The sequence below is a fragment of the Verruconis gallopava genome (genome assembly GCF_000836295.1).
Source record: "Verruconis gallopava strain CBS 43764 unplaced genomic scaffold supercont1.39, whole genome shotgun sequence".
Taxonomy (NCBI): Eukaryota; Fungi; Ascomycota; class Dothideomycetes; order Venturiales; family Sympoventuriaceae; genus Verruconis; species Verruconis gallopava.
In genome coordinates this window covers 52,719-61,677 of record NW_015622175.1, presented here as the reverse complement: position 1 = coordinate 61,677, position 8,959 = coordinate 52,719, and the positions used below count along the sequence as shown (strand labels likewise).

General features: G+C 57.5%; 1 protein-coding gene across 2 annotated transcripts; it reads right to left on the bottom strand.

Moving 5' to 3' along the window:
• Window positions 1-86: 86 nt before the first annotated feature.
• PV09_08286 lies at window positions 87-4,755 on the bottom strand. Of its 2 annotated transcripts, XM_016362152.1 has the most exons (5): window positions 4,410-4,755; window positions 3,341-4,170; window positions 2,266-3,087; window positions 1,410-2,002; window positions 87-1,142 (listed from the first exon to the last, which is right to left on the bottom strand). In XM_016362152.1, the coding sequence occupies exons 2-5, from the start codon at window positions 3,543-3,545 to the stop codon at window positions 501-503; spliced, it is 2,262 nt and encodes a 753-aa protein (XP_016209969.1). In that variant the 5' UTR covers window positions 3,546-4,170; window positions 4,410-4,755; the 3' UTR covers window positions 87-500. The 2 variants fall into 2 exon arrangements, with proteins under 2 accessions (XP_016209969.1, XP_016209970.1); XM_016362153.1 differs by lacking the exon at window positions 4,410-4,755 and having other exon boundaries at window positions 3,341-4,256.
• Window positions 4,756-8,959: the final 4,204 nt, after the last annotated feature.

Sequence of the window (8,959 nt, the reverse complement as noted above, 5' to 3'; positions counted from 1 at the left end):
AAAAAGACACTCATGTTATGCCGTGGAAGACGGGCATGTATATGACATTGCTGTTTGCTGCTTGTTGTTTGACATCCAAATACCACAAAAGAAAAAAAAAAAAAAAGAAAAAGAAAAAGAAAAACCCTCATTAGCGATGCATGCATGCATACTGTAGCAGAATCCTCGCTACCACAGTTTGGCTAAACCGACGCGAGCCGCTCCGTAATCATAGCTACTTGTACAATACACACGGTTTATTATCATGTCACATACACATATTTTTTTTTCCCTCTACGCGGAGCAGGCCGCTCCTCGTCCCCCGGAATGGGGAGGGGCAAGCGGGCCCCAAACTACCACTCCCATCTCAAGGAGGGAGTAGGTGGAAAAAAAAAAAACTGGAAAAAAATTTTTTTAATGAATCTCGTGACTATTCTCCTCCTTCGCTGTTTCATGCATTTCATGTTGTTTGTCTCTTTGCTCGGGTCAGGTGGCCGGACGGCGCAGGAGGAGCAGGATAGTCACCGGAAGATCTTCTTGATCTTCTTCCAGGTGCCGCCGCGCTTGGCGTTGCCGTTGACGGCGCTGGCCACGTCCGTCGTGCTGCTGCTGCTTAAATATATGTTCTTGTTGTCACCGGGTTTCAGGTGTGCGTCCGCCCGCTGCGCTTGGTAAGTGTCTACGGGGGCAACGGGGTGCCCGTTGCTGGTGAAGGGTCGGGGGCTGCCCTCTGGTTGCGTTGTCAGCGCACCCGCCTCCAAAACTGCAGGGGCCGACTTTTGCGTCGAACTCGCGTCTCTGGCGGGGCTGCCGCTGCGTGGGGACAGCAGACCACTTTCGACAGTCTCGTTGCGCACGATCCCACGCTCTTGGGCGTCTTTCTCTTCCCGGATGCGGACCTGCCAGATCCGCTCGTTCTCGAGGATGGTGTCGACGGCGAAACTCATGCCGGGAAGCAGCTTCGCCACGTTCTCAAACAGTGGACGAGCGAACACATTTATGAAGCCGATCTGTGACTCGCCCATCTTGACGACGTTGTCGCGGACAGGCGGGCCGCCGAAGAGCTGTGTGGGGATCCCCAGCTCGATCTCCATGTTGCCCTGGTTCGAGAACTCATCGGTCAGGATAGAAGCCCATTGTGCGGCTACTGGGAAGGAACGGGCCTGAGTACCAGCTCGTCAGCATGGGGTTCGAAATTGAACTTGACAAATGTACACATACACACACACACATATATATATACATATATACATGTATGTATGTGTGCATATAGACGTGTGTGCAGGTATGTATATAGACGTGTGTGCATGTGAATGTGTTTGTGTGGGTAAACGAAGAGGGTAGGAAGAGAGTGGGGAAAGGGTGAGAGCGAGGAGAGAAGCACATGTGAGACAAAGGGGGGGGGAAAAAAAAGTCCAAGAATCACGTACAACATTGGAGATGTCAGCGCACTTGATCAGCAGCCCACATATGAGGTCCCTGTAGCCCTCCTGGACCTTGACGTTCCATCCGTCGAGTTTGCCTCCGTTGTGCGTGTACTTCTCCTGCAGATTTCCCATCTCGCTCATGTACTTGAAATGAACGCCCATGTCCGTCGCCAAGATGTCGTTGATCATGAGCTTCCGCATCGCCGTGTCCTCAAAACAGGCGGGCCAGTGCCGGCGCAGGATCTGAGAGTAGGCTGCGCAGTGGAAGGACTCGAGCACGGACTGATCGTTGTACAGCTGGGCCAGCGGCGAGTTGAGGACGACCAAGAAGGCGTTGTTGACGCCTGGGTGGCCGACATCGTGCCCGATGGCAGCGACGAGCAGCGTGAGCGCGTCAAAGGGTTTGATCAAAGTGGAGATGGGACATCTGATAGGTTTCAGCTTTCCGCGCGGGTGTGGATACGGTGGAAGAGCGCCTATCGAGCAGAGAGAGTAGAAGCAGGCTTGCAGGACATCGACGACGTGGCGGAAATTGTGATAAAGGACAAAATCGTTGTACGCGGCACGAGTGGCCATCAAAAATGTGAGAAGGTTCTCTGTGAAAGGGAGTCGAAAGCGTTAGCGTGGCAGACCAATGAATGGTGGTGTGTTTGGGGGGGGGGGGGGGGGGGGGGGGGGGGGGGGGCAGGGTCGAAACAACAGCCGCATGACGAAGCCGCTCAGCAAACGTTTGGGGGAGCAAGTATGCCCCCCTTCAGCAAATATGCAAAGTTTCCCAGGAAAGAAGGGGGGGGGGGGGGGGGGGGGGGGGGGCCAAAAAAAACCACGGGTACTAACGAAACAAACAAGGGCGACGTACCTTCGCTCATGCGCCACTTTTCAACCTCTGGCATGGTGAGCGCATGTTGTAGCATCTGCAGCGCTGCATGGAGCAGCTCGTCGTCGGTGAAGTCGTGCGCGCTGAATTCCCAGGTGCCGATGCTTTGGGCGACGACCTCCTTTCTATCCGGCTCTATCTCGACGTCTGTTACGTCGTATTTCTCTGGCACCATGCCAGGATTGCATATGCGCTCCATGAGATTGGAGACCATGGCTTCTCTGAGATAGGCGTAAGGTTTCGTCTCGTCGACACCCACCCATGACAGCTTGCGATTACGTTTCTGCGCCATAAAGGCGGCCTCGGATGCGCTGACCTCCTTATATATCCGGTAGGCATGGACGGCAAGGCCCTGAACGGAGTCTCTCGACATGGGGCTAGCCAGCACGTCAACGGCACCGTTGTCGAGGTACCGCGTCAGCCGAAAGGTGTCAGACAAAACCTGGGAGCCATGTACCGAGGGCGAGGGCAGACTCGAGTTGGCAGCCCACTCGCGATCAAAGCCGCTGAGAACGACGACGGGGACGATCATCCGCGACAGGTTCCGGGCGTGGATCTCGGCGGAGATGTGGGTCAAGAAGGGAACACCGTAGATGTCTGCGGCCTCGAGAGACTCGTTGGTCTTGGGTCGAGTACGGAACGAGGTTGGGGACGGGGTACGTGGCTCTCGCGACAGGCGTTTCCGACGCTGCTCCTCATCGTAGGGCACGTCGATGAGCAGAACGGTAGGACATGGACTCTTGGACGACTGTTGCAGTTCGGCGAGTTTGTCCAGACATATGGAGCCGGACTGACAAAGGTGGACTGGCGATTTGGAAAAGAAGATATGTCAGCGGCAAGCTCACACAGGCTCAGCACAGGGTCTTGTGTAGATGTGTTCGTATGTCGGGTGGTGTAGCTGACGGCCGTGTGAAGGGAAGAAAAAAAAGAAAGGGGGAGGGAGAAAGAGGGAGGGAGAGACAGACAAAAACAAAGGTCGTGGGGGAGGAGGGGTGACGGAAACGGAGCACACGACATGGAAGCTAGGACGGAGGGCAACGAGAACGAGCTTGCGTACCTTCGTTGAACGTGGTCAGTATCGACTGGATGTTGTTGCGCAGTTCCTCCGGTAACCGCGAGGGGATGTCAAAGTAGTCCTCGTCCTGGGAGCTCGGCATGCTCGCATTGCTGGTCTCGCTGTTTGGAAACACAGAGTCCCTGCGAACCGTCTTTGCTTGGGCACGCCGATCTAGGTATATGACGTTGCAGGCGCCATGGTCCATGGCTTCGTGTTCGACGGGATCCCAAGGGATCCAACCTCTCTTCGACTCCTCCTCCTCCGCTGCTCAAGAGGATCCACGCTCTTGCTCTCGCTCTCGCTCTCTTTGTCTTTGCCCGCCAGGCCGTAGGAGCGAAGGCGGAGGGGACGACGGCGCGCCAGCTGTGGGATCTAACGACAAGGGAAGGTCGTCTGGCGCAACTTGTCTAGAGCCGTGCCTCCATGGGACGTGGCCCCCGTCGCGGATACGCAGGTTTTTGAGCGCACAATGCTTGGTCGGGGATGGCAGAGATGCGCGGAAGGAATGTGTGAAGCGGTAGGGGGCAAATCGGGAACAATGCGAGGAGCGCGCAGAGAAGATAAAAACGCCCGATGCGCAGGGGAGGGGGGAGAGGATCGAGGCCCAAGCGTTCCAAGAGAAGAGTGAGGGCGAAAGCGCAGCGGGTGCGTCGAGAATTGGAGTGCGAAAAGCGTGAAGAGCTGGTGGTTGAGGGTCGAGGAATGCCGATCGGTGGACGGAGGTCGATCTGGTAACCAATGGCAGCGACGGACGGGCGGACTCGATCACAAGGTCGACTAGGTCAAGGGCGTCGGATGGACAGATGGGAGGGATCGGTGTAGCTTTGCGACTGTGCGAGAGTGAGCGGCAGGCCGATAAGGCACAGACGAGTCGTGGTGCTGCTGATGGGGGCAAGCTGCGTCGCGGGTCGGCGGTGGTGGTGGTGGTGGTTGTTGTGGTGGAAGGTTGGATGAGGTATTGCGCCCGCCGAGATGCGGCTCGATGGTTCAAACCACCAGCCACGACCACCACCCACCGACGGCCCAGCATCGGGAGCGCGCGCAGAAGGGGAGACGGAGCAGTACGTACCACAGCAGCGGGGGCGAGTGCCAGTGGAAGAGGAGGGCGCAGTGGTTGGGCAGGCGCCAAAGGAAGAAGCGGAAGCAACAGAAGAAGAGCAGCAAGGGTTGAGGGCTGGACAGCAGGCGGGAGAGTGAGGTCGAGGGAGTGCGCCGGCTGGCGAGCGAGTGTACAGAGACTCAGACGGGCGACAGCAGGCAGGGCAGAGCAGCGGGAGGCGACGGGCAAGCAAGGACAGGCCCAGGCAGGGACGGCGGTCGAGGGCGATGGTACGAGGGTGAAAGGTTTCAGCGGAGCAGTCAATTGGTGCGCATCAGATGGGGGGAGCAGAAAGCAGCAGAGAGAGAGAGAGAGAGAGAGAGCAGAGGGTCGAGGGAGCCGGGCCGAGAAGCGCGCAAGAGGCGACGGACGCAGACGAGCAGACGAGAGAGGAAGGTCGCACGTCGTCGTGCACCAAGCCCTCGACGTCGGGCGCGTCTCACCAGTCGACCGGGGATGCCCGTGGTCGTGACTTTGCCTCTGTTCTTCTTCTCCTTCTTCTTCTTCTCCTCTTCTTCTTCTTCTTCTTCGTCGTCGTCGTCGTCGTCTTCTTCCTCGTCTTCTTCCTTTTGTTTTCTTCTGATAGAATTTAATTCCGCCGAGCAACGGTCACGGCGCTGTCCGCAAGGTGGAGAAAAGGTGAAGAACTAAACGGGACAAAATAAAAAAAAATACACGTATTAAAAGAAAAAGAACGGCGCGAGAGTTGCTGGCTTGCGTGTGGCGTGCTGGCAGCCCTATTCTCGCCAGCGCTTGGTGACTTCAGCAGTTGGCAGGCCCACAGCACAGCAGCACACGCTCACGCACACGCGCTCTCACAGGCGCTCAGGCGGTTGCACGGCGCAAAGCACGGTGCCAAAGCGGCGGGTCGGGGGCTCAGAATGATGTTCGGCGAATTGGATGGCGGCGGCGGGGGTGGTGGTGGTGAGGAGGAGGAGGAGGAGGAGGAGGAAGAGGAGACCGTGTTTGGCTGCTGGCAACCATGGTGGGCTCCATCACTTGGGGCTCACCACCCAGCCGTCTGTGTCGAGCCAGATGCAAGATGCGGCCATGGACTAGCTGGCGACCTGTTTTGTTTCGAGTTGCTCCGCGCTCCCCGTGCGTGGACAAGATTAGGTTTGGGCGATGACAGGGAGGGGCAAGCGTGGAGTGGACGCGGCAGCCGGCCGACTGGATCTGAACCCTCGCTTTCGTCCAGGCCCCACACGCAAGGGAGCAAAGTTGAGTTGGTGACCGGGCCTGGGACCAGGTGGGAGCGGGAGGGCGACGATGGCGTTGGATGAGAGGAGGAACAACACGGGACGGGCAGCCTGGGCAGAGCGCACACGCGCGCGCTTGACGACGACTTCCTGTGGCCGGCCGATGTTTCTGCCGTCGACGTGCTGATGAATCCCGCTATCATTCCCATTCTTCGTCTTGCTCTGGTTCTTTGCTGGCGGAGCGAGCACAAGCAAACCCAGCCCGGGCGAGCCGTGGAGCAACAAGCCCGCCCGCAGCGCGTGCCTGCAACGGGCGGCAGCTGGCGGGCTGAGCGCCTGGAACAAGGGGGGCGGGGGGGGGGAAGTGGGCAGCAAAGGCGGGCAGCAAGCAATCGAAGTCGTGGGCAGCAGCAGCAGCAGCAGCAGCAGCAGAAGGCCGCGAACACAAGCGGCACGCCAGACCAAGGGAACGACAGCACACGGAAAAAAAAAAGCCCAATACGCCTTTTTACCCTTTTCCTCGCTTGCCGGCTGCTGAAATCTTTCCGCCTCCTCTCTTCTTTTCATTCTTTTCATTTCGCTTTTTCTTACCTTCACACCTTCGTCTGCCGCTTCCCTTGGGGCGGGGCACGACGTGCAGGTCCACCTGCGTTTCGGGCGTGCAGCAGGGACGGGTCGAACGAATGTTCGCGCGCTGTTCCATCTGCGTTCTAGAGAGTTTCCATCCGCATCTTCGTTCTCGCCCGCCCTCGTCATTGGCTGCGTCCCCCCATGTCTGCTCGAGGCTTGGCAGCGTGTCCGCCCGTCGACCAGCCCGTGCGTTGCGCGAGCCAAAACATCGGGCGGAAAAAAAAATTGAAAAATTACCAGAACGTGAAAAAGAGGGAGAGGTAAATAAAATATAAAACCAATGGTTAAGCAAAAAAAAAAAGAAGGTGCGGAAGAGACTTAGTCCTGCGAAGGGCTCACACACACGACGACCTGGCCCCACAACAGCGCCGCCTCTTCCCGTGCCTCCTCTCCGCTACTGCTGTCGCTGGCTTGCCTGCCTGCTTGCTTGCTTGCTTGCTGCCGACTCTGCTGTCTCACCCGCGAGTCAGCGCCCGTAATGCAGCTCGCGTGCAGCCGTGCATGGGCACGGATCCTGCATCTGCCCATCTACGATCCTTTCGGCTGCGCTGGCCTCGTGAACCGACCCATCTTTCGCCCTCATCATCATCTCGACGCATGGGCCCATCACGGCTACCTCTGCTGACGGATCACCCACAGACAGCCACTGCGGGTGCCCTTACTACTGCTAATACTGCTACTACTGCCACTGCTGATGCCGCTGCTGCTTCTAATGCCACATCGCGCTCATCACAATGCTTCGGGTACCGCCGCTCTTTACTTGATGAATCCCCCTTCCCCCCCCCCCCTCTTCGTCGTCTCAGCCCATCTCAGCCCAACCAGCCTCGCTGTTCCCGTCTCCATCATGTCGTCGCCCAACAATGCACTCTCGCCTCCCGGGACGACACCCCCAACCCATGTAATCATTGTACACGGGGCCGTACGTCTTCCTTTTTGAACCTTCCCCGAGTGTCTCCCTCTCTCTCTCTATATATATACATATACACATGAAATAAAAAGCTGACGGAGTTGCAAGGCCTGTTTCCTCAACAGCGCAGACCTCGTCCCCTTGTCGTGCGAGGGGTGTTGGGAAAAAAAAAAAAAGAAAAGAAAAATCAAACAAATGAAACAAAATAAAGCATTTCTCTCTTTCTCTGTTCCGCAATCTCGTCCCACCCCTTTCGCTCCTCCGCGTGCGTTACAAGAGACGAGGCTTACACGTGGCTGGAAGGCTCCCAAGGATCCCGCCTGTAGAACGAGCCGGCTCTGCTCGTGTCTCTTCGCAGCAATGACACGCCGCCCTGAACCACTGGCGCTCCCTCCTCCTGCTTTCTCTTCCTTTTCCTTTTTCTTTTCTCGTCACCGTTGTGGGTCCCTGCTCTCCTCATGCAGTCGATATATCTCCGAGTGGCAACTTCCGCTTCGGAACTCTATTGGCGACGACGACGACGACGATGACGACGATGGCGGCGCCTCGACGGGAGAAAAAGAATAGCGAGGCGTACGGCAAAGGCGAAGTCGTTCACACGGTCGTCCCCAGCTTTTTTCTTAGCCAGCCCTCGGGCCCCCCTTCCCCGTCCCCATAATCCCCCCTCCGACGGATGGAGCGCAACGGCCAGTATTTCGGAGCCAAGGCGTTCGGTCAGCACCCTCCATTTGCCCACACGCGTCCGTCTGCTCGCCTAAAGCAGCAAAAAAAAAGAGAAAAGAAAAGGCAGAGCCAGCAGCAGTGGGACGTTTGTCATCAAGAAACGCAGGCCCCCCGTTCGTTCGACGGCAGTCATCGACGGGCGTGAGCGTCGCACGCGCGAACCCGCTCTCAAAGGAATCTTTACGGCGTTCTTACGAATCACCCACGTTCGTGCTCCTGCATGCACGCCCACTAAAGGTTCTTTTCTTTCTTTCTCTCTCTTTGATCCGACGTGACTCGTAGTCTACCCATTGCGTCCAAGGGGGGAGGTGGGAGGTGCTCGCGATGCGCAGAGCCCGGCTTTCCTCCCCACCCCCCCCCTTCCTCCAGGTTCATGTCCACATCGGGCAGTCTTCTCGAACGACCCCGTGCCACGTTTCCTCCTCATCCTTCTTCCACCCTCTCTCCGACCCCTCCCCACGAAATTAAAATAAACCCCCCCCCCCCTCCCGTTAGTCGAACATGAGACATGCGAAAGGAAAACCAGCCGACGCGTGCTCGAACAAAGACGTGCTCCAGTCCCAAATCGCCCATGGCCCTGCAGGCTCTTCTTCTTCTTCTTCTGGGGTCTCAAAGGCTCCCTCCCGGGACAAAGCAGCGTTGAGGATGAAAACAAGAGAACTGACTCTTCTTGAAAGAGAGGTTCCAAGAGACGGGGCCCAGAGGGGGGTGAGCGCACGGTTGGGACAGGATTCAAGCTTTCCACCCGGATTAGCCTTGTAGACCAGCGCCGTGCTCTCAGGGCGCGAATGAAGACAAGCAAGAAACGAATTCGTGTTGCCGCACCAGCTCTTCCTCTCTCATCTTGTCTTTCCCCCATTTGTCCCTTAACGTTTGCTCCACTGCCCGTTTCTTCGCTTCCGTCCCAATGCGTTCCAGCAGAAGAAAGTCGAAGCCCTTCCCCTCCCTTCCTAACTTTACGCCACGCTCCCTCCGTCCTTCTTTCCGGCAGCCTCAAAGAGCATCCGGCTGATCCGGATCACGCGTTGCGGTTCGATTTTTTCTTTGGGTGGGGGGGGGGG